This window comes from Homarus americanus, unplaced genomic scaffold (assembly GCF_018991925.1).
Source record: "Homarus americanus isolate GMGI-L3 unplaced genomic scaffold, GMGI_Hamer_2.0 scaffold19117, whole genome shotgun sequence".
Lineage (NCBI taxonomy): Eukaryota > Metazoa > Arthropoda > Malacostraca > Decapoda > Nephropidae > Homarus > Homarus americanus.
The window spans coordinates 5915660-5942296 of NW_024754704.1; the positions used below are offsets into that span (position 1 = coordinate 5915660).

At 45.1% G+C, this 26637-nt stretch overlaps 1 protein-coding gene across 1 annotated transcript in view; it reads right to left on the minus strand.

Moving 5' to 3' along the window:
• The window catches only part of LOC121855924, a 168700-nt gene that overhangs the window by 25136 nt on the left and 116927 nt on the right, over nucleotides 1–26637 (minus strand). Inside the window, exon 3 of the mRNA XM_042351126.1 lies at nucleotides 14557–14649. Within this exon, the coding sequence (XP_042207060.1) occupies nucleotides 14557–14649 (93 nt within the window). The remainder of the gene's footprint in view (nucleotides 1–14556; nucleotides 14650–26637) is intronic.

Genomic DNA, 26637 nt, shown 5'->3' on the forward strand with positions numbered 1-26637 from the left:
GGAAATTACAACGGGATGAGGGAAGAGATGAGGAGTATCCACTGGCCTGACTCATTAAGGCACAAGAACGCAAACACTACGCTGAATATCATAACTAGTAAAGTGACCCATCTGATCGCTAAATATATACCCAAGACCAAACCCAGTGCCTCTAGGAATACGAGGGGATCCCTACACATGAACCATGCTGCGGTCGACAAAGTTAAGAAGAAAACCCAGAAATTCAAGACGTGGGTTGGGTCAAACGATGAGCAGGACAGGAGAATGTATGCAAGAGCCAGAAACCAAACAAAGGTAGAGTGTAGAAGGGCTGAAAAGGAGTTCCAGAGGCTGGGTGCAACCGAGGTCATGTCAAACCCTTAGGCGTTTTACCGCTTTGCAAAGTCGAAATTAAAAAAGCGAGTATGAGTATCAGACCTGAGGCTTGAAGATGGTAGTTACGCAGATTCTGACCAGGATAAAGCTGAGGCATTGAACAGCTTCTTTTCCTCGGTGTTCACAAGAGAGGATGCGATTAACCTTCCTACGTTTGAGGACAGACGATTCGACAAGGTACAAGGAGTCTTCTAAACAAGGAGTCTTCTAAACAAGGTACAAGGAGTCTTTTAAACAAGGAACAAGGTGTCTTCTAAACAAGGAACAAGGGGTCTTCTAAACAAGGAACAAGGGGTCTTCTAAACAAGGAACAAGGGGTCTTCTAAACAAGGAACAATGGGTCTTCTAAACAAGGAACAAGGGGTCTTCTAAACAAGGAACAAGGGGTCTTCTAAACAAGGAGTCTTTTAAACAAGGAACAAGGTGTCTTCTAAACAAGGAACAAGGTGTCTTCTAAACAAGGTACAAGGTGTCTTCGAAACAAGGACCAAGGGGTCTTCTAATCAAGGAACAAGGGGTCTCCTAAACAAGGAAGAAGGGGTCTTCTAAACAAGGAACAATGTTTCTTCTAAACAAGGAACAATGTTTCTTCTAAACAAGGAACAAGGTGTCTTCTAAACAAGGAACAAGGTGTCTTCTAAACAAGGAACAAGGTGTCTTCTAAACAAGGAACAAGGGGTCTTCTAAACAAGGAACAAGGGGTCTTCTAAACAAGGAACAAGGGGTCTTCTAAACAAGGAACAAGGGGTCTTCTAAACAAGGAGTCTTCTAAACAAGAACAATGTTTCTTCTAAACAAGGAACAAGGTGTCTTCTAAACAAGGAACAAAGGTGTCTTCTAGAAGCAAAGAACAAAGGGGTCTTCCAGGAGAGCAAGGAACAAGGGGTCTTCTAAACAAGGGAACAAAGGGGTCTTCTAAACAAGGAACAAAGAAGTCTTCTAAACAAGGTCTTCCTAAACAAGGAACAATGTTTCTTCCTAAACAAAGGAACAAGGTGTCTTCAGAAAAACAAGGAACAAGGGGTCTTCTAAACAAGGAGTCTTCTAAACAAGGAACAATGTTTCTTCTAAACAAGGAACAAGGTGTCTTCGAAACAAGGAACAAGGTGTCTTCTAAACAAGGAGTCTTCTAAACAAGGAACAAGGGGTCTTCTAAACAAGGAACAATGTTTCTTCGAAACAAGGAACAAGGTGTCTTCGAAACAAGGAACAAGGGTTCTTCTAAACAAGGAACAAGGGGTCTTCTAAACAAGGAAAAAGGGGTATCCTAAACAAGGAACAATGTTTCTTCAGAAACAAGACAGGTGTCTTCCTAGCAAGAGTCATATTTCTAAACAAGGAACAAGGAGTCTTCTAAACAAGGAACAAGGGGTCTTCTAAACAAGGAACAATGTTTCTTCGAAACAAGGAACAAGGTGTCTTCGAAACAAGGAACAAGGGTTCTTCTAAACAAGGAACAAGGGGTCTTCTAAACAAGGAAAAAGGGGTATCCTAAACAAGGAACAATGTTTCTTCTACACAAGGAACAATGTTTCTTCTAAACAAGGAACAATGTGTCTTCTAAACAAGGAACAAGGGTTCTTCTAAACAAGGAACAAGGGGTCTTCTAAACAAGGAACAAGGGGTCTTCTAAACAAGGAACAAGGTGTCTTCGAAACAAGGAACAAGGTGTCTTCTAAACAAGGAGTCTTCTAAACAAGGAACAAGGGGTCTTCTAAACAAGGAACAATGTTTCTTCTAAACAAGGAACAAGGTGTCTTCTAAACAAGGAACAAGGTGTCTTCTAAACAAGGAACAAGGTGTCTTCTAAACAAGGAACAAGGTGTCTTCGAAACAAGGAACAAGGTGTCTTCTAAACAAGGAACAAGGGGTCTTCTAAACAAGGAACAAGGGGTCTTCTAAACAAGGAACAAGGGGTCTTCTAAACAAGGAGTCTTCCAAACAAGGAACAAGGGGTCTTCTAAACAAGGTACAAGGGGTCTTCTAAACAAGGAACAAGGGGTCTTCTAAACAAGGAACAAGGTGTCTTCGAAACAAGGAACAAGGGGTCTTCTAAATAAGGAACAAGGGGTCTTCTAAACAAGGAACAAGGGGTCTTCTAAACAAGGAACAAGGGGTCTTCGAAACAAGGAAAAAGGAGTCTTCGAAACAAGGAACAAGGGGTCTTCTAAACAAAGTACAAGGGGTCTTCTAAACAAGGAACAAGGGGTCTTCTAAACAAGGTACAAGGGGTTTTCTCACAAGGATAAAGGGTTCTTCTACACTGGGAGTGGACCAGTTATTGACATATATCCAATATCCACCCAGATGCCCTTTCTATCCGACCAGATTACCGGATATTGACGAAAGGTGACTAAATAACATTTTGTCTCGTACTGGCAAATGCTTGGATGGGCAAAAGGTCCCCAATGACTGGAAAATGGCTTTATATTAGTCATATATTCAAGAAGGGCAGTCGTCACTCCACAAATAATTATAGACCAGTGAGCCTGACCAACAGAGTGTGTAAAGAACTAGAGAGCATCGTAAGAGGTGCTACGATGGAACATCTACTACGAAACAACCTTGTTAAGAACTGCCAACACGGTTTTATGTTAGATAAATGTAAACAAATGAGCTTGATTTGTGGCGCGAAATCTGAGTTTAAAGTGCAAGTGGTGGTTGTAAAGCATCTTTTTCAAGAGAAAACAAAAGACAACTCTAAACGACATGATAAAGAAGCACAAAACTGTACTGTACTGGACTGCTTTTTCCTCCTTACAGAGAATATAAAATCATAGAACTGTACTGTACTACATTATATTTTCTATATCTTTTCATGCTTTAACTGTTCCTTCCATTCTTGTAAAGACAATTAGATTATTATTTCAATCTATTTTGTGGAATAATCTCATATGTACTGTGATACTGCTCATTTATTGTATACGTACTCCTTCTTATGATAATTACAGCCCTTTGCTTGCCTTGAAATGCACCAGAAATATTCTAAGTAACGTCCATTTATAATTACAGGTACTTTATTTCTTGTCACCCATGGAAGTGAGGTGTGCAGTTAGAAACTACTGTAAATTAGTGCCTAACTACAAGAAAACCCCCAATCTATTCCTAAAACAAATAAAATCAGTTCGCAAACACAAAAGCCTATCTAGCTAATGTAAATTAGGACCCCCCCCCCCACTATCACATCAAGAAATGAATGAAATCTAAACTTAGTACATTACCTTAAGGTACCATGGGTTTTGTATAGTGAGAAAATGGTGTAAGAATAGAATATTTGTATTTGTGAATATTGGCAGAACGAACGCTCGTGTAGCGAGAGATACTTGAACTGCAAGTACAATATTAAGAATTAAGACAAAATTGGCAGTACAGTACAATAATGTAGAATTATTATGCTTGCCCCTTCTTTTATGAAATTATCAGTAATATTACCAGTTAATTATATTTCAGCATGTTATTTTAGCTTGCAAAATAAACAAAATTATTTTCAATTCAGAAACTTTTTGCAGTACTGTACAGTAAAATAATTTATTTATTGTTCAGTGTTTTACTATATGATCAGCTATCAATTTAATTATATTTTAGTAAGGCCGGGTTTAAAACTACCAAGTAATTCTTCCTATCAAAATTGTAATTCTTGGTTTTTTAAAATTAAATTCAAGTATAATTAATCATTTTGTCTTTATCTGCCTTATAATCAGTACTGTACTGTACTCTGAGGATAATGTGGTTGTAACCACAGCAAGTGAAGTGGGGTCAACAGTGATGGTTGTCCTGAAGTGTAAGGTTAAAAAAGAAAAGGTACACCAAGGAGTTGCCAAGCAGTAAGCTGTACAGTATAGTTGAATCAAAGTTCAGTTTTGTGATTAAATAGACTAAGATTGTAAATAACGAGAGCAATATTATTCACTCTTCGGCTAACAATATTGTGCATCATTGCCAGCGTGATGCGTGAATGAGAGACCATGAGTGTATGAGAGGTGGTGAATGGATATATTAGCCTTGTGATTTATTTTTGGGTGCAAGGCATCAATTGCATTAATTTTGTGGAGTTTCATTCTTTGTGTAGGATGCCAGTTATGTAATAAATCAGTGTACATCTACCGATTGTTATTCAACCCTTGCAGGAATTCTGTTGAATAGCAATTTTTCTCTGTTAGTGAGGTGAGGCGAGTCCTGGGATACTCTGCTTTTAATAGTGGGGCCATTTTACCTCATCACATATTGGTAGCAGAGTGTAGTTTGGTCTGTGACCGTGGGTTTATTAATAAAGCACAGATTCCTGCTTGGGTCCAGTATTCCAGCATGGAAAGTTATATGTACTCAATGGAGGGTGATGATGTACACTCTCAGGTGTCACTGGAACAGGACAAAGATGTGATCACAGGTTCTGAGAATATGAACTTTCTTCTAAATTGTCTAACCAGCTGGCCGTTACTGTGGCAGATTTGGGGCAGCAAGTGTTCAAAGATATGGGGCCCAAGGATATTGTCCATACCCGCCCGACTCCTACTATCCAGAAATTTGCGGGGCAGCAGAAATATGTTGGGCAATTAGATGAGTGGGTTAAGGATGCTCGAGCGAATTTAGAACAGATGGGTCTAGGACTCTAGGGGGTAAGGAAGCAGTCACTTATTTATGTGGGTGTTTGGAGCAATCACCTTTAACTAGAGTATGTAATTGTAGGGTAAGAACGATAGAAGAATTGTTTGCTTGTTTGGAGAATGCTTTTGGAAAGAGATTATGTTTTACAGAACCGAAAACACAAATTAGGGAGCAGATTCAGCATCCTCAGGAGGGTGTGTGGGATTTTGCAAACGCGTTGAAGGAGATAGAGGAAAAATGCAGGGCATACGGCCGAGGGGAAGGAAGAACGGATGTGGTTGTTGAGCACCTGGTTTTGTAGGAATCTGATAGATAGGAGAATTGGGGTAAAGATGCAGAAATGGTGGGAAAAGATTAAGAGGACTCATGGGGGGGATCTGATGCAGCAGGTGGACGACAGGGTGAGAATGATTGAGCAGAAACAGGAGGAGGAAAGTAAATTGAGGACACAGATGGTTAATAAAAGAGTAATGAGTAGTAAGCAAAGGACTGCTTCCATTCCTCCTTGCAAGTTGTGTGGGCAACATGGTCACCTGAGGTATCAGTGCAAAAGGTTCCAAGGGCTAGTGTCAAAGGGGCAGGGAAACGTTCATTTCTGAGTGATGTGGGTCAATCACCAGAACAGTGAAATGGCCCAGGAAATAAACGAAGTGTACGGAATGTTATGATGGGGGCCCAGAGGACTAGTAATGGGTCGGGAGCCGGAAATGCTAAGATTAATGTGTCAGTGCACGGTGTACTAGTCGGAGCTGACTCTGGAGCCGGGGTAAGCCTGTTGACAGAAGCTTGGTATAAACAGTGGCTTATGCCCAGTCAAGTGGTAATCCATATACAAATCACGGATGCAAAGGGGACTGAAATTCCATGTGTGGGGTATGATGTTAAGGTGGACTTAGAAGTGGAAGGGCAAATAATTAAGGATTGCGGTTTGCTTGTGAAGGAGGCCACTGGGAGTGAGGGAGTGGTGCAGGGGACCAATTTGCCTGTATTGTCGGGAATGAATGTTTTGGCGGAGTTGGTTAGAGGGTGGCGGAGTACTTTTGGAAAGACCTTGCAGTCAGAGTTACAGGGAAGGTGGGGTAGGTGTGTCCGGGCCGTTGAGGCTAGATTAAGGTGGTGCAAAGGCCATCAGGGTGGGCTGTAGTGGAACAGGAGCAAAAGTTGGTCATACTGACAGCTACGAGATGGGTGTTAAGGGTGTTTGTGCAGAGTTTGACAGAAGTCGACACGGAGAGTGTTATTCTGGAACCTCTAGAGAGAGAGAAGATGGTTAATGGGTGCTAGAGGGTGCCTGTGTCTTTCCAAGTTATACCAAAGTAGTCAGGGGCAAGGGGTGGGTGTCAGTGGCTAACTTGGGAAAAACAGATATAAAGTTCCGGCCGCAGTGGAAGGTTACTAAGGTGTCTTATGGGCGGGAAGTCAGACGAATAAGGGTTGGTAGTCACACGACTGAGGAGGCTGTATTTACTAAGGTAGCTCAGGAGTTTCGGCGGTTTATAGGGGTATAGGTAGATGAAGATAGTTGGATCTCAGCCGGATACAGCAGCTAGATCAGCTGCTGTAACGGTATAGGGGCGTGTTTGCAGATAATGAGCATGAGTTGGGATGTGATACTGGCATGGAGCGTGGGATTCATCTTACTAATGAGGTATCCATTAGGTTACACCCATAGGCATATTCCGCCAACCAGTATGACGGAGGTGAAAGCACATGTAATGGGACTACTAGAGCAGGGAGTAATAGAAGAAAGTGTGAGTCTGTAAGCGGTACCTATTGTGTTAGTGAGAAAAAGGATGGATCCTTAAGGTTGTGTGTAGATTATAGGAAGTTAAATGAGGAAACGGTAAAGGATGCCTTCCCATTGCTGCGGATCCAGGACACATTAGAAGCTCTGGCTGGGGCGCAATATTTTTCATCCTCTGTTCTGGCTGCAGGGTATTCCAGATCAAGGTGTGGGCAGAGGATCGTCCTAAAATGACTTTTGTGATTCCGTTTGGACATTATCAGTATGCGAGGTGCCCCATGGGACTAACTAACAGTCCAGCTGCTTTCCATATATTCATGGAGCATGTGCTCAGCGATCACATTTTTATTACCGTGTTAGTGTATCTGGACGATTTGTTAGTTTTTGCTTGAAAATAGGGACGAGCATCTGGAGAGGGTAGAGACTATGTTGAGGTTTTTGCAGAAACATGGCTTGAAATTAAAACCTCCAAAATGCTTATCTTAAAACCCCGGGTCAAATATTTTGGGTTTGTAATCTCCAAGGAGAGAATCAGCACTGACCCAGAGGAAATTCAGGCCATTCGGGAGTGGCCTACTCCATGTACTGTGAACGAGGTTAGGGTGTTTGTGGATTTTTCTTCCTTTTATAGGCAATTTATTGCAGGCTTTGCCAAGGTAGCTGCCCCACTTCATGCTTTGACGAGCTGACAGTCTAAGCCGGATGTGACTAAACACTAGGGTGTGGCCAAGACAACAGATTTTGAACGGTTGAAGGAGAAACTTATTCAGGCGCCGGTAGTGAAAAGTGCAGATTACACTGAACAGTTTGTAGTGGAAACAGATGCTAGCTTTGAGGGATTGGGTGATGTCTTATCTCAGGAACATGATGGAAAATTGCACCCGGTGGCATATGCAAGTAAAGGATTGAGAAAATCGGAGCGAAATATGAATAATTATAGCTAAAAAAACTGTAATTGTTAGCACTGAAGTGGGCAGTAACATAGCAGTTCAAGAATTATTTGGCCGGGTAACAACCCACTAGCTCATCTAAAAACAGCGAAGTTAGGAGCGATAGAGAGTAGGTGATTGGGGGATCTGAATCGATTTGATATTGTGGTGAAGAATCGGCCAGGTAAAGAGAATGCAAAAAGAGGATGGCTTGTCTCGGGGGCCACACGAGGAGGAAATCGAGGATCTTGAAGAGGTGTGCGAGATGTGGGAAGGGACCCAGGGTGGCAAGTTAGGGGGCAGGTGGTTGTTATTAAGATATGGGGGAAATTGCGCTTGGAGCAGATGAGAGAGGAACAGCGAGCCTGTCCAGTGGTAGGTAAATTATGGGTGTAAATGATTGGGAAGTTAAGCAGTGCGGATTTGAGAGCACAACTGCAGTCAGATGAGTTTAAGAAATTATGGAGAGTGAAGAGGTCCCTAATAATGAGGGATGGTGTAATTTATTGGAAAGGATTTCAGCACGACCGATGGAGGTGAAAGCCAGTATTACCCTTGGGAAACCGACAGGAAGCTCTTAAGAACTGCATATGACTATTGGGGTCATCAGGGAGTGGCTAGGATTACCGTCTTACTGCGTGATTGATTCTTTTGGCCAGGGCTACTATGAGGATATCAAGAAACACGTGTCCTATTACAAGAGCTTTGCTAGCGGTAAAGAGGAGGATTGCGGGCCAAGACCAAACTGGGGACAGTGGAAGCTAGTCCATGGCAGGTGGTGGCCATGGACTTTACAGTGCTAGATCAAGCACGGGATGGAAAAAGGAATGTGATAATCGTGACAGATGTGTTTAGTAAGTTTGCATTAGCATTCCCCACTAAGAATGAGAAGGCTACTACGGAGGCTAAAATTCTAGTGGAAGAAAATTTTCATCGGTATGGCTGTAAGGGCGGAAACGATCTTCCTGCTGGTTACCGCTGCTAACTCGCTCGTTTGCTGGTGCAGACGACACTTGGGGCGGTTGGACAGAGGTGAGAACGGCAGCGACTATCTGGGTCACAGGCAGATTCAACCCAGCCGGCATACAGTTACTATCTAGCTACCCCGCTGTCCGTCAAATTCTGGCTGTGATCTCATCATAGGTCCTGGACTCGTGGGCTGTGTTCCCAGACCTTCACCTATCGACTGTCAATTCTCTGGTCATCTACCACTACCGCATACCACGACTGCCAGTTCATCTCATTCCATCTGTGCCCCGGTGTTCTCCTGCCATTTCAAGACGTCGCTCGAGTGTGGAGTTGAATGGACGCTTCCCTACCCTGAGTGTGCATCACAGTGTTCCAGATCCTTCCCCCAGGGCCACTGCCGTAGGAAATATTTGTTCATTGTTTGATTCTATCAGTTGTTGACTCCCATTAATTATTTGATTCTATTAATTGCTGACTCCCATTAATTGTTTGCTCCCTTTAATTGCTTGCTTCCATTAATTGTTTGACTCCATTAACTGTTGACCGCCTTAATTGTTATTTGATGTTTGTTGAGTGGTGTCAGAGTTTTGTGTTATATTTTTAAAGTAAAGAGATGTCAATCTCAAACGATTGTTTATTATTCCTCTGAAAACCATGGTCCTTGACTTTCCTTTATTAAGATCCTGATTAGCCTGGTAAGGGATTTCTATCCCTAAGTCCCAGGACTTTACAATGGCATTCCTGAGAGGTTACATAGTGATCAGGGGAGGAACTATGAGGGGCAGTTGGTGCAAGAGCTGTGTGAATACTATCGGGTGGATAAATCTAGGACTACACCATGTCACCCGGAGGGCAATGGTAACTGTGAAAGATTTAACCGTACATTGTAAGGGATGTTGGCCCACCATCGGCAGGGAGTAGTGGCCTAGTTATTTGCCCAGTCTTACTGCCATAAATAACAGTACTCCCTCCATCCGGTGACCTGGTTCTCCCCACATTTCTTAGTGCTTAGGGTAGAACCCCATTTAGCCTGGAGACCGAGGAGACTGCTAACAGCCACTACTAATGGATTAAGAAATTAAAAGAGACATAGCGGACTGCTTGGGAGTTAGCTAACCAGATCATGAGGCAAAATCAAAATGGTAATCTGCAAAAAAGTAAGAACAGGGAAAGGCGGTACCCTTACAAGTAGGGCAGTGGATGCTGCTTCGAGACCATCACATGTTGGGACGGAATAAAATTCAGCCTAAGTATGCCGAGGAGGTATGGGTGGAGGTGCTGGATGAAGTTAGTGGAGTGTACCAGGTAAAGCCGCAAGATGAACTGGGCCTAGCCAAAGTTCTTTATCATAGTAATCTGCACCCGTGGGGTGGGAGGAAGAGACCTGGTCGGAAAGATCAACAAGACAGGGAGGAGAAGCAGGATGGAGCACAGGAAGTTGTAGAGGACAAGGATCAAATGGAGATGCCTGATGTGGCTGAGGTTCTGAATACGCTTGGGGTTTCTTGGGAGAAAGGGGAAAGTAGAGAGGATTTGGACAGTGAAAGGGATATGGCGTTGGAACCTCCGATGGCATTCAGGGATGAGAACAAAGCACAGGAATGGAATGTAGGGGCACCTGAAGTTGTGCCGGAAAGATTTGAGGAGTTAAGTGAACCAGAGGATGGAAGGGTGGAGCTGTTCCAGCCCAGGCACTCTCAGCGGATCGCTAATAGAACTGCCAGTGGGTTTTCAAAGTATATTGTGTGTGGTGAGTGTGTACGTGGGGGCACGCACAAAGTTTTAGGGGGCGAGTGACACTGGGAAGGATTTGATAATATTTGAAGTTGGCGGGTCGTGTGGTAATCCTGAAAATAGTGTGTGTCGCTGGGGTTGGTAGCTCTGAGCCTCTTGCCCGTCTGCACTCTGCAGAGCGGGAAACACATTGTAAACACATGGTCGCTCATCCCCTGTAAGGGCGGAAATGATCTTCCTGCTGGTTACCGCTGCTAACTCTCGTTTGCTGGTGCGGACGACACTTGGGGCAGTTTGGACAGAGGTGAGAACAGCAGCAATTATCTGGGTCACAGGCAGATTCAACCCAGCCGCCATACAGTCACTATCTAGCTACCCCGCTGTCCGTCAAATTCTGGCTGTGATCTCATCATAGGTCCTGGACTCGTGGGCTGTGTTCCCAGACCTTCACCTATCGAATGTCAATTCTCTGGTCATCTTCCACTACCGCATACCACGACTACCAGTTCATCTCATTTCGTCTGTGTCCCGGTGTTCTCCTGCCATTTCAAGACGTCGCTCGAGTGTGGAGTTGAATGGACGCTTCCCTACCCTGAGTGTGCATCACAGTGTTCCAGAACCTTCCCCCAGGGCCACTGCCGTAGGAAATATCTGTTCATTGTTTGATTCTTTCAGTTGTTGACTCCCATTAATTGTTTGATTCTATTAATTGCTGACTCCCATTAATTGTTTGCTCCCTTTAATTGTTTGCTTCCATTATTTGTTTGACTCCATTAACTGTTGACTTGACTTAATTGCTTGACTCCCGTAATTGTTATTTGATGTTGTTGAGTGGTGTCAGAGTTTTGTGTTATATTCTTAAAGTAAAGAGATGGCAATCTCAAACGATTGTTTGTTATTCCTCAGAAAAGCATGGACCTTGACTTTCCTTTATTAAGATCCTTATTAGCCTGGTAAGGGATTTCTATCCCTAAGTCCCAGGACTTTACATCGCCCGACTTGCGAGGAATTAGTGCTGTAATATAAGCAGGTATGTGGTTGAGTTGCAGGTGGAAGGGTGAATATTATGTGTCAACAAGTGTAGATCACTGGGATAATGGCTGGGTGTATAAATAGTAAGGATATTGGCTAATTTTTGCAGGAATCTTGTGAGGCTGGTAGGCTGTGGTGGAGAATTTGGTGGGAAGCGATACGAGGGAATTTAGAGGACTATTAATCTGGTGACCTTGCTACCTCAAGAGCGGCGACAGAGAGGCCCAGCTGGTTCTGGAAGTGTGACACGACCCTGTGCATAGTGAGAACTCTCCAGTGTCTATCTAAAGTTGCTAATAAGAATTTGTGAGTGTGGTGGATTAGCCACATCGCCAAGTGGCAGCCCGGTGGAAGCATGCCGGTGGCATATACCAAGACAAGGCGAAACTTATGGGAGGTATTCACTGTCAACAGTGTTGTTACTGAGTGACACCTGGCAAGGTACCCAGAGTAGTGTTAATAAAGGGATAGTCGAGTATCAGAGAGTAGTTCCTGTACAGGGACAGTGAATGGATAATGTGGCTGTAACCGCAGTGCGTGAAGTGGGGTCAACGCTGATGGTTGTCCTGAGAGCTGTGTATGGTTGACAAAAAAAAGGTACACCAAGGAGTTGACAAGCAGTAAGCTGTATAGTTGAATCAAAGTTCAGTTCTGTGATTAAACAGAATAAGATTGTAAAGAACGAGAGTAATATTATTCACTCTTCCACTAACAATATCGTGCATCATTGCCAACGTAAGATGGTGATGCGTTAATGAGTGACCATAGTGTATGAGAGGTGGTGAATGGATATATTAGCCTTGTGATTTATTTTTGGGTGCAAGGCATCAATTGCATTAATTTTGTGGAGTTTCATTCTGTGTGTAGGATGCCAGTTATGTAATAAATCAGTGTACGTCTCCCGGTTGTTATTCAACCCTTGCAGGAATTTAGTTGACTAGCATAATTTTTCTCTGTTAGTGAGATGAGGTGAGTCCTGGGATACTCTGCTTTTAATGGTGCGGCCATTTTACCTCGTTACATAAAGATGGCGTGGGTCTTCTAATATGGATGGCGTGGGTCTTCTAATATGGAAGGAGAGGGTCTTCTAAAGGATGGAGAGAGTCAACTAATATGGATGGCGAGGGTCTTCTAATATGGATGGAGAGGGTCTTCTAATATGGATGGAGAGGGTCTTCTAATATGGATGGAGAGGGTCTTCTAAAGGATGGAGAGAGTCAACTAATATGGATGGAGATGGTTTTCTAAAGAGGATGGAGAGGGTCTTCTAATATGGATGGAGACGGTCTTCTAATATGGATGGAGAGGGTCTTCTAAAGGATGGAGAAAGTCAACTAATAAGGATGGAGAGAGTCAACTAATATGGATGGCGAGGGTCTTCTAATATGGATGGAGAGGGTCTTCTAATATGGATGGAGAGGGTCTTCTAATATGGATGGAGAGGGTCTTCTAATATGGATGGAGAGGGTCTTCTAATATGGATGGAGAGGGTCTTCTAAATGGATGGGAGGGTCTTCCTAATATGGATGGAGAGGGTCTTCTAATATGGATGGAGAGGGTCTTCTAATATGGATGGAGGGAGAGGAGTCTTCTAATATGGATGGAGAGGGTCTTCTAAAGGATGGAGAGAGTCAACTAATATGGATGGAGATGGTTTTCTAAAGAGGATGGAGAGGGTCTTCTAATATGGATGGAGACGGTCTTCTAATATGGATGGAGAGGGTCTTCTAAAGGATGGAGAAAGTCAACTAATAAGGATGGAGAGAGTCAACTAATATGGATGGCGAGGGTCTTCTAATATGGATGGAGAGGGTCTTCTAATATGGATGGAGAGGGTCTTCTAATATGGATGGAGAGGGTCTTCTAATATGGATGGAGAGGGTCTTCTAATATGGATGGAGAGGGTCTTCTAAAGAGGATGGCGAGGGTGTTTTAAAGAGGATGCAGAGGGTCTTCTAATATGGATGGAGAGGGTCTTCTAAAGAGGATGGCGAGGGTGTTTTAAAGAGGATGCAGAGGGTCTTCTAATATGGATGGAGAGGGTCTTCTCTAAAGAGGATGGAGAGGGTCTTCTAAAGAGGATGGAGAGGGTCTTTTAAAGAGGTTGGAGAGGGTCTTCTAAAGAGGATGGAGAGGGTCTTTTAAAGAGGTTGGAGAGGGTCTTATAAAGAGGATGGAGAGGGTTGGAGAGGGTTTCTAAAGAGGTTGGAGAGGGTCTTCTAAAGAGGATGGCGAGGGTCTTCTAATATGGATGGAGAGGGTCTTCTAAAGAGGATGGAGAAGGTCTTCTAATATGGATGGAGAGGGTCTTCTAAAGAGGATGGCGAGGGTCTTCTAATATGGATGGAGAGGGTCTTCTAAAGAGGATGGCGAGGGTCTTCTAATATGGATGGAGAGGGTCTTCTAAAGAGGATGGAGAAGGTCTTCTAATATGGATGGAGAGGGTCTTCTAAAGAGGATGGCGAGGGTCTTCTAATATGGATGGAGAGGGTCTTCTAAAGAGGATGGAGAAGGTCTTCTAATATGGATGGAGATTGTCTACTAAAGAGGATGGAGAGGGTCTTCTAATATGGATGGAGATTGTCTACTAAAGAGGATGGAGAGGGTCTTCTAAAGAGGATGGATAGAGTCGTCTAAAGAGGATGGAGAGGGTCTTCTTAAGAGGATGGAGTGAGTCGTCTAAAGAGGATGGAGAGGGTCTTCTAATATGGATGGAGATTGTCTACTAAAGAGGATGGGGAGGGTCTTCTAAAGAGGATGGATAGAGTCGTCTAAAGAGGATGGAGAGGGTCTTCTTAAGAGGATGGAGCGAGTCTACTACAAAGCATGAAGTGGGTCTTCTAAAACACGATGAAGATAGCTATATGGGCTGAATAAACAAGTAGCACTATACAGTACATATATTTTCAAAATGTTCTAATAAGCGAAGACGAGGGCGGTTGTTGAACAAGGTGTTCGTAAGATATACTCACGATGGAAAAATTCAGGTTATTCTGAAGAACATATAATTAGTGAATGCATCCTGCTATGCACGTGTCAGCTGCAAGGCTATGATTAAAACTAATATGATAATAGATTTCAACTAGCCATAGTGTGTAACTGCAAACAGGGCTGTTACTAAAGATGAATTAATATACACGGCCACTGCAGTATTATACTGTGAATTACCTGCCCAAAATTCTATCTTCCTCTGAACTCCTAGGATACGTTTAGCAAGAGCCCTTCTTGTAGGCACTGGGTCCATGTTGTAGTACTGCGACACTGCAACGAAGAACACAATAACAATAAATTTGGATCCACATTTCTTGTCAAATTAACATGTTAATAATAAAACACAAAGTAATTTTAAGATAAATTAAACGTTATAGTGACCCTAACCCTTTTCCATCAAATGTTGCACTTTAGATTTTTTTCTGGCCCTTAAAAACGTTAAGACAGTTTTAGCTGATAAAACACTTAGTAACTTTAAAATAAATCTTTAGACAGTTACGATTGATGGATACACTACATGACTACAAGCACACACGCTCGCACGCACGCATGCACATATGTATTTAGTAAAATCATCACATAAGTTGACAATGAATTTGCATGTATAGATATGATCAAGGATGTGATTGGGTCTTGAAAAGAAAATCCTGAAAAAAAAATCTTGAGCCGGGGAAACACCTACCCAGGAAGTTTTTACCACATTTAACTTAATTTCTCACATTGTTACTCATTTCGTTAGCACCTAATAGTTAAAATACACAGTGCCCAAAATAAAAAAATTATGTTTATTGCAACAATATTTTTCGTGCATATAGTCTTAACAATTCTTTTACATATTTTTTGGTCATTAAACTAGAATTCGTTTAATATTTTTAATTGTGCAGCATTAATGAGACAAGGTAAATCAAAAGGGAAGCTATTTTTGCACTGTATTGTGTGAGAATTCAAAATTCAATACTATCAAAGGGATTTATTTCTCATGCACAGGCAACTGGGGTTTCAATAGCATATGTAGTACTAAAATAAGAGAAATAAGCTGTTCCATGATGTATACAAACAAAATATTTAGTTTTCTTTCCTATGTAATATTCACTCGTTTGGTTTGGTTTTATTCTTAGTTTTAATTGCATCAGCCAGAGTTTTCAAGGAGAGTAAACGCTTCTGTTTTTGTTACTGGAAGGCCTCTCTGCTCTTCCTTGATTTTTGAGCCATTTCCTCACAACTATTTAATTTGATTCTAACTGTTTCTTTAACAAAAATATTCTCTTATTTTCTTCCTGCTGCAACCTCTTCTGCTTTAACATGCTTCTATAACTACTGCTGGAGAGTTTTATGTTCCTACACATCATAGGGTCCCCCTCCTGGGGGACACACACACATGCCATACAGCTCTGACTTCCTGGGGCACACACACATGCCCTAGAGCCCTGACCTGCTGGAGGACACACACACATGCCCTACAGCCCTGACCTCCTGGGGGACACACACACATGCCCTACAGCCCTGACCTCCTGGGGGACACACACACACATGCTACAGCCCTGACCTCCTGGGACACACACACACATGCCCTACAGCCCTGCCCTACAGCCCTGACTCTGGGGACACACATGCCCTACAGCCCTGACCCCTGGGGTACACACACATGCCCCACAGCCTTGACCTCCTGGGGGGAAGCACAGTTCACAGCCCTGACCTCAGGGGTACACACACACACACACATGCCCTACAGCCCCTGACCTCCTGGGGTAAACATACACACACATACCTCACAGCGTTGACTTCCTGGGGGACACACACACATGCCCTGGCAGCCCGACCCCTGGGGTACACACACACATGCCCCTACAGCCCTGACCTCCTGGGGACACACATGCCCCACAGCCCTGACTTCCTGGGGACACACGCACATGCCCTACAGCCCTGGACTCCCTGGGGACACACACACACACATGCCCCACAGCGTTGACCTCCTGGGGCACACACACACATGCCCCACAGCCCCATCTCCTGGGGACACACACACATCCCCGACAGACCTGACCTCCTGGGGCACACACACATGCCATACAGCCCTGATCCCTGGGGCAAACACCATGCCCCCTACAAGCAGTCTCTGGACCTCCTGGGGGCACACACAACACATGCCCCACAGCTTTGACCTCCTAGGGGACACACACATGCCCTACAGCCCTGGACCTCCTGGGGCACGCACACATGCCCTACAGCCCTGACCTCCTGGGGCACACACACACATGCCCTACAGCCCTGGATCTCCTGGGGCACACACACATGTGCCCTACAGCCTTGGACCCCCGGGCATACACACACACATGCCCTACAGCCCCAGTCCTGGGGGCACACACACACATGCCATACAACCCTGACCTCCTGGGGAGACACACTACACACGCCCTTCAGTCCTGACCTCTGGGGACACACACACACATGCCTTACAGCCCTGACCTCGTGGGGTACACACACATGCCCTACAGCCCCTGACCCCTGGGGTACACACACATGCCATACAGCCCTGACCTCCTGGGATACACACACACACACACACACACACACCCTACAGTCCCCGACCTCCTTGGGGACACACACACACACACACACCTTCCAGCCCTCTGACCTGTGGAGGACACACACACACACCCTACAGTCCTGACTCCCCTGGGGACACACACACACACGCCTTCGAGCCCGGACCTCGGAGGACACACACACACACACACACCTTCCAGCCCTGACCTCGTGTGGGAGGACACACACACACACACCCCAGTCCTCTCCTTGGGGACACACACACACACACACACACACACACACACACACACACACACACACACACACACACACACACACACACCTTCCAGCCCTGGACCTGCTGTGGGAGGACACACACACACACACACACACACACACACCCTGGCAGTCCTGGGACTCTTGGGGGACACACACACACGCCTGAGCCCTGGACCTCGTGGAGGACACACACACACACACACACACGCCCCTACAGCCCTGACCTCCTGGGGACACACACACACTTGCCCTACAGCCCTGACCTCCTGGGGGACAAACACACACACACACACACACACACACTTGCCCTACAGCCCTACCTCCTGGTGGACACACATGCCCTACAGCCATGACCTCCTGGGGTTCACATGCCCTAAGGCAGTCCTGACGTCCTGGGGGAAAACAATGCCCCACAGCCCTGACTCCAGGGACACACACACACATGCCCTAAAGCCCCACCCTGGGGCACACACACATGCCCCACAGCCCTGACCTCCTGGGGGCACACACACACACATGCCATACAGCCCCTGACCTCCTGGGGACACACACACACACACACACACACACACACACCCTACAGTCCCGACCTCCTGGGGACACACACACACACACACGCCTTTCCAGCCCTGACCTCAAGGAGAGGACACACACACACACACACACACACACACACACACACACACACGCCCTACAGCCCTGACCTCCTGGGGACACACACACACACACCCACTTGCCCTACAGCCCTGACCTCCTGGGGGACACACACACACACTTGCCCTACAGCCCTGACCTCCTGGTGGGCACACATATGCCCTACAGCCATGACCTCCTGGGGGTTCACACATGCCCTACAGCCCTGACGTCCTGGGGGAAACACAAATGCCCTACAGCCCTGACCTTCCAGGGGACACACACACATGCCCTACAACCCTGACCTCTTTCGGGACACGCAACGTCCTACAGCCCTGACCCCTGGGGGACACACACATGCCCTACAGCCTGTCTCTACTGTGGTCACCTACACTTACCATCTCACGACCGCCAGTTGTTACCAAAACTTACTGACCTACCCTTGACTCTGCCATGCGGCGTTTCGGACAATTGGTGACCCGGTATCCCTGGACTGAAGTGATCACGGTAGACAATGTGCAGAACAAGTGGGATAATTACCTGGACACTATCACCAAAGTTTACCACCCCTTCTTTCCAGCCAAGACACTGAGGATCCACCCCGATGATGTTCCGTGGAGTACACCCCGTATCAAAAGACTAATTGGGCAGCGCAACAAGGCATACTACACCAACAACCGCCTGTACAAGAGCCTACGTAACCAGGTCATCAGGGAAATCAAGTCAGCCAAGAAGTCTTATTATCCCAGGAAAGTGCACGGCCTCAAGGAGGTCGGCATGGGTCAGTGGTACTCGAAGGTAAAAGATCTCTATCTTAACCGCCAATCTCCCACGCTTCCTTTCATCTCTCACCTAGTAAGGAGGCAGTTGAGATAATTAATAACCACTTTGCTACCATATGTCATACCCTACCCAGTCTTGACCTCACTCTCCTCCCAGCTTACTTACCTTCCCCCTCCCCCCCTTTCCAGTGTTCAACCATTTGAAATTGCCAACAAACTCCTGAAATTTAAATCCAAACGCTCCACAACCCCACAACCCCAATTGACCTAATGAATGGAAAACCGCATTTGTCACACCCATCCCCAAGGTCCCCACCCAACAGTCCTCTAATGACCTCAGGCCAGTTGCCATTACCCCCATACCCAGTCTACTCTGTGAAGACTTTGTTTTTGAATGGGCATTTGCTAGAATTTATCAGCCAATTGATCCACAGCAATTTGGCAATATGAGGACCTCCTCTACATCACACTGCTTAGTTAGTTTCCTGGATTTCCTGCACAAAAACCTGCAAAACCGTAAGACATCACTGGCCGTTGCCCTTGTTGATTTCAGGAAGGCTTTTGACCTTGTTGATCACTGCACTGTTATCAACAAGGCCATTGCACTAGGGCTGCCCACCAACCTGGTCTCATGGCTCACTGATTTCCTGAGTGAGCGTCGTCAGGCAGTTAGGTACCAGGGTTTCTGTCTCCTCATTCCAACACCTCACCTGCGGTGTTACCCAGGGCACCAAGATGGGACCACTGTGCTTCCTAATCCTGATTAACGACGCTCTATCGGACACTCCTCACCGGTGGAAGTACGTGGATGAATGCACTATGGGGGTTACAGTGGACAACACCTCACCGGACTACTCATCCCTACGAAGCACCCTGGACAGGATACAGACATGGACTCCGGAGAACAAGGTCACCATCAACCACACCAAAACCGTAGTCATGCACATCAATACCGCCACCACTCCAGTGCAAGCTTCAGCAGTCACAGTGGGTGCACATCCTCTCCAGTTAGTGCAGTCTGCCAAACTCCTGGGTGTTACCATAGACCACAAACTGGACTGGAGGCCCATGTAAACAACACAATCAAGGCAGCCTCGTACCGACTCTACATGCTACGACGACTCAGGTCACTTGGGGCACCCACGCCAGAGTTGAGGACTATCTACAACGCCTTTATTCTCCCCAAATTAACGTATGCGTCACCAGCCTGGTCGTCTTAACTCTACCCAACAACGTCAACTAGAGAAGGTACAGAAAAGGGCCTGCAGAATCATGCTCGGTGCAGACTACTTCGACTACAACAACGCTTTCTCCACCCTGGAAATGCCATCCCTCAGTGACCTCCACCACCAAGCACTAGCAAGGTTTGGCAGTGGACAACTGCACCATCCTCGTCATCTCCTGCCACCGGCAGACCCCCGCCCACCTCACGCAGTCCGCCACTACAACAAAATTCAGCCCATTAGAGCCCGCACTGACAGATATAAGAATAGCACCATCCCATCTATTGTTAAATAATAAACAACTCCTGATTTATGTACTGTACAGCCCTGTAAATGTATTGATCGCGTATCATTATGTCTAAATCACGTGTAAGTTTGTACATTTTCAGCCACCGGCTGCAACTCTATTAATAAACCGTTTATTATTATTATTATTATTATATATTATTATTGCAGCCCTGACTTCCTGAAGGACACACACATGCCCTACAGCCCTGACGCCCTGGGGTACACACACATGCTCTACAGCCCTAACTTCCTGAGGGACACAACACATGCCCTGACCCCCTGGGGGACACACACACGTCCTACAGCCCTGACCCCCTGGGGTACACACACATGACCTACAGCCCTGACCCCCTGGGGGACACACACACGTCCTACAGACCTGACCCCCTGGGGTACACACACATGACCTACAGCCATGACTTCCTGAGGGACACACACATGTCATACAGCCCTGACCCCCTGAAGGACACACACACGTCCTACAGCCTTGACCTCCTGGGGGACACACAACTGCCCCTCAGCCCAGACCTCCTGGGGGACACAAACACACCCTACTGAGGTGCCTATACTACTATGAAATATGGTATGGGTTATAGAATAAATTGCGATCATCAGAAAGTAAAATGATTATAGAAACTTTGTTATATCGAAAAATACTTAGCCTCTCCCCCGCCAGGGTGGATCAAGTGGATAGGGTGGAGGGGCATATTATAATGCTTCTAATAGTGGCGTTGTATGACGTCATTGATCTTTGGTTAATGAAATACTAAAGAATCGATGAATGAATGCAAAACAAGCAATGCTCAGCCAATGAGAAACAGAGTATATGATGAAATGCATGAACATCAGTGCGACCACTGTACTCGGTATATTGGCTTATCGTCCTCGCGCGGCACCCCCATCGACCTTAGAGGGTCAGTTATTGTTATTTATTGTCAAACATTTCTCTCGTCATGGACATACCACTGTAACAATGACGTGAGTGACGCCAGCATTATTAAACAACATTTTCCCTTGAAGAGGGTCGTCGTGTTTCAACCCGAGTTTTAAACTAAATGAGTCCCGAGGGACACCGCAGTACAGTACTTAATGGGGTGGTGTGGCGGTAAAATTAATTAATTCCAATATTATAAACTAATTTTATTGGAATTAGGTAATTTTACCGCCACACCACCCCGTTAAGTACTGTACTGCGGTGTACCTCGGGTTGAAACACGAGGAAGATGTTTAATAATACGGGCGTGAGTATTTCCCGCCAAGCGTGAGGCAATTGCAGTGACCTGTGAGTGTGAATGCCTTAGGCCTTAACCAATAAGAGAACCTGTGAGCTGTCGCCTTTGTGGGGTGACGCCTGTGTTTGAAAAAGACGGTCTGGTTTGGAGGAGAGGGAAATGTGGTCGTGTGGTTCGTCTTCGCACATGGCGGGATTATATGTGAGTACCGTTCAGATTTTATCTTTCACGAAATGTATTGGGATTCATGTGACCCCTGGTTAGCTAGCTATGAAGATAGCATATTGATTTGAAAGTGTAACTGCTCATTTTGAGTAACGTCGTTAATAAACGAAGAACCGTTATAATAAATTCTCAATTCCCTTGTGTATGGAGTAGAGTATGTCCTAACTGTCTTCGGTGTATGCAGTAATACAGTGAGTCCAACGTGAATATTACAAATGTTTCATGTTTCCCCTCTGTTTAAGTTGATGTATGCTTGTCCTATTCCCGTTATCAGCCTCTCCTTTACCTTTCCCGTAATATAAGATTATCCTCTGGTGGGGGAAGTGACCACAGGCGAACTCCCACCTTCCCTCAGTTGTACAAGAACAGGAGAATCGACCCAGAGGAATGTGAGTTCAGTATTGCTGGATGTGACTCATTTACGAACCTTTCTCAAGAAACTTGCAAGAGGGGTGTGGTTATCTATGCTAGGCAAGACCTTAGAGCCAGTCAGGCGAGGGTACAGGGAGAGGATGTTTTTGAAGAGTTCAAATGGTGTAAAATTAAATTAAAGGGAGGGGACTTACTTATTGTCGGGTGTATCTACAGATCCCCAAACTGTGGCCCACTAAATCAAAGGAACTTAAGAACCTTAATAAACAATGCGGCGATGCTCAACCCGAGCCACCTCCTTATCATGGGGGACTTTAACTATGGCGACATCGACTGGAGAAACGATTTCATCCCAAATAACTTGAATAACCCTGCTACTCTTTTTGTAGAAACTCTGAGAGATAATTTTCTGTTCCAACATGTTAGAAACCCGACACATTACAGAGGGGAGCAAACACCCAAGCCACTAGACCTCATCATAGCAAACGAGGAGGGTATGGTGGCCAAACTGGAACGCCTTGCCCTAATTGGCACTAGTCACCATATAGTGTTGTCATTCAGATTTAACTGTTACCTAGTTCAAGATAAGGCCAGGCCAAGGTGCAAATACTACAATGGAAATTACAACGGGATGAGGGAAGAGATGAGGGGTATCCACTAGCCTGTCTCATTAAGGCATAATAACGTAGACACTACGCTGAATATCATAACTAGTAAAGTGACCCATTTGATCGATAAATACATACCCAAGACCAAACTCAGTGCCTCTAGGAATACGAGGGGATCCCTACATATGAACCATGCTGCGGTCGACAAAGTTAAGAAGAAAACCCCGAAATTCAAGACGTGGGTTGGGTCAAACGATGAGCAGGACAGGAGGATGTGTGCAAGAGCAAGAAACCAAGCAAAGGCAGAGTGTAGAAGGGCTGAAAAGGAGTTCCAGAGGCTGGTTGCAAGTGAGGTCAAGTCAAACCCAAAGGCGTTTTACCGCTATACAAAGTCAAAATTAAAAACGCGAGTCGGAGTATGAGACCTGAGGCTTGAAGATGGTAGTTACGCAGATTTTGACCAGGTTAAAGCTGAGGTATTAATCAGCTTCTTTTCCTCAGTGTTCACAAGAGAGGATGCGATTAACCATCTTGCACTTGAGGACAGACGGTTCGACACAGCAGTGACCCACATTGTGTTCACAGAAGAGGGTAATAGATGTAAAATGTCAAAACTAAAGGTCCATAAAAGTCCCGGCCCTGACATGGTGCATCCCAGAGTGCTAAGAGAGTTGTGCAACGAGCTTGCCGAGCCCTGAAGATCCTGTTCTGAAAATGCCTGGATGAACAAAATGTCCCCAGTGATTGGAAAATGGCTCATGTGAGTCCTATCTTCAAGAAGGGCGATCGTCACTCCACGAACAACTACAGACCAGTGAGCCTGATCAGCATAATATGTAAAGTACTTGACAGTATTATCAGAGATGCCGCGATGGAACATCTACTACGAAACAACCTTGTAAAGGATTGTTAACACGGTTTTATGCCGGGGCGCTCCTGCTTAACACAATTGCTCAAGGTACTGGATATTTGAACCCATATCCTGGAACTGGGTATTAATATCGACAATATATACCTTGATTTTGCCAAGGCTTTCGACAGTGTACTCCACGAAAGGCTGAAAATCAAACTGGAAGGGTACGGAATTCGGGGCAATGTCCTTGCGTGGATTGAAGACTTTCTATATGACCGCGAGCAGTGTGTGGTGATTAATGGCACGAAATCATCATCTGTACCTGTCACAAGCGGGATACCACAGGGCAGTGTATTGGGCCCGCTGTTGGTTGTTTGTTTCATAAATGACATGCCTGACGTTGTACACTCCTCCATACAAATGTTTGCCGATGACGCCAAGTTATTTCGGGAAATCAAGAACCAAGCGGACTGTGCAGAGCTGCAGAAGGATCTCTGAGAGTTCCAAGAATGGTCGAAGAAAGGGTTGCCGAGATTCAATGTCACGAAGTGTAAGAGGATGCACCTGGGGCGTACCAACGGTAAGGAGGCGTATCATATGTCCCAACGGAATGAAGAAACTGCACTCTTTGAGACTGAATGTGAGAAGGACCTCGGTGTGTATGTTGACAGTGAGCTGAAGTTCTCGGACCATTGCGAGAAGAAGGTAAATCAGGCAAATAAATTATTGGGTCTTATAAGAAGGTTGTTCAGATATCTAGACGGTCCGTCCCTCGTAACGATCTTCAAGAGTGAAGTGCTTCCCCATCTGGAGAACTGTGACCCCGTCCGGTCCCCAAGATATGCTAGAGACTGTCAGTTGGTTGAAAATGTTCAAAGGAGGGCCACCAGACTGGTGCCTGCACTTCGGCACCTCAACCACCCTGAGAGATTGGAGCGCCTGAACTTGCCTAGCTTATACTACAGAAGGGAAAGGGGCGACCTAATTGAGGTGTATAATCATCTCAAGGGACACTACTCAATCGAGTGTCCTTACTTGGAGCTGGCGGACGCTCGCCCCACAAGGGGTCACAGCTCAAGATTGAAGAAGCCGCAAGTCCAGAAAATTGTGAGGGCAAACTTTTTCGGAGTGAGGGTTGTGAACTCTTGGAACAAGCTAACAGAAAGTGTTGTGCCGGCACCGAGTGTGAGTTCATTCAAGACCAGACTTGACCAACACTGGAGGAGGTTCAGGTACATTCAAGAGCTGGTGCATGCCCAGTACCGGCCAACAGTGCGTAACAGAGAGCCAGTACATGCCTAGTACTTGCCAACAGTGCGTGACAGAGACGTGACCGATCGCCCAAGCGCCTAACGAGCCGATCAGTGGTGAAGAGAATAAAAGTAAATAAACAAGTCTCCCTCTCTCGCTTCCAGTCCGCTCACCTCTCACGAGTATACAGAGAATGAAATAGAGAGAATTAGACAATAATGAAAGAGTAAAAGTAAATAAAAGAATTAAAAATAAAATAAAAAAGGTATTGTTACCCCCCCCACACAAAAAATAAAATAACTAAATAAATAAATAATAATAATTCTCAGCGGATCTACGCGATTCACGTGGGTCGCCTAAAACGATGGAAAAAAACCCGGAAAAAACGGAAAAATCACACCCGTTATGATGTAGGGAACATATACCGTGTATGTATACAAACGATGTACACGCATAGACAAAAATAATTAATTATTCACCCCTCCTACTACTACAGTATGCCCGCGAACTTAAGACTATTCTACACAACAGGTCACACAAGGTGGGGGTATTGGTGTGGGTAGAGCTAGGGGTAGCAGACCCCGGTAAAGTAAGATGGCTCAAGTCAAGGGCCACATACATAGTGAGAGAGTATGTGGTCTCAGAATTATCCAAAACACCTGAAGAAGGTGCTAAGGTTGGTGGATGTAGCTTGACGTTGATGGCCTTAATGACCCTGGCAGTTGAGGACGGGTGTCCGGGGAGGTGAAGGAGAACTCGTCATATGAACTTAAGTTTCCCTTGGTTATCTATGCCTTTACTCGAGATTCTGGGGAGGATTGCGAGTGAGCTTTTGACAGATTATGTGTCATTAGGGTTCATAAGGGATCTGGTTTCTGTGAGGGACAGCCCCCAATGTGACAACATAAGAGAGGAGGGGGCATGGCTTGCTCACAACTAGGCTGTTACTCGATTACTTTCACCACTACCGTTCTTGAAAAAAAAAAACTATGAATTGAAAAAATAAGAATAAATTGTTACTCGACCACTTCCACCTCTTTCCACTACATTTTTTTAATAAAAGGTTATTATTAATTGATAAAAAAAAATAATTATTGGCTAGAATGTGACTTGTCCATCTTGTAATATGTTTATTGGAGATGTGAAAATCAATGTGAGGTGATGAGGGGGTACTGACAATGGTGCTTGGCCACTGCTCCACACCCCCCAGGACAAATGCTAAAGAACGTTGACTGGTGAGTGGTGGACAAATTATCGGTTTCTGCGCGGCTGGGTACAACGTGTCAGAAATTGCAAAGGAGGTTGGGGTCACTGTGAGACGTTGGTTAACCCGCTGGGGGAAGTCTGGGAAGTTGGGAAACCGGCAGCGGTGAGTATTTTTATAGTTTGCTGTTATTTGATATATTAAAATCATTAACTTCGGGGGTTTAATACATAAAAAAATATTGGAACTCTTAATTCATATGAATGATATAATTTCAGGCCGGGGAGATCACGACTGACAGGCGAGGAGGACACTGGATGGGGTATTGTATGACCTGTGTTGGTAAATATGAAAAATAAATGTAATTTTCACCCAAGTAAATTTTTCTACTTATATCAACGTTATTATAAATCTCTAATTATCAATGTTTAAAACCTGAACACCCTGAAAAAAACAAGGAAATGGATGGCACATTATAATAATCATAACGCTAAAAGGAAACTGTCCAGCATAAAAAAGAAATTACAATTAACACTAATGGGCACATTATAATAATCATAAAATAAGAGTCCTCATCTGTATTACTCTTTCAAGCATGTAAACCTAAGATAATATAGTGAAAAAATTACAACCATTCTTCCCTTCCTTTTTTCATCCCTTCCTTCTTTCATGAGTTCCCCTGCTTTTCTGAATCCCCTCCCTCTCTGAAGAGCAATTTGCAACACATACCACACTCCCTTGTGTGACTCCACATTAAATTGACAAGGATGTCAAACCTC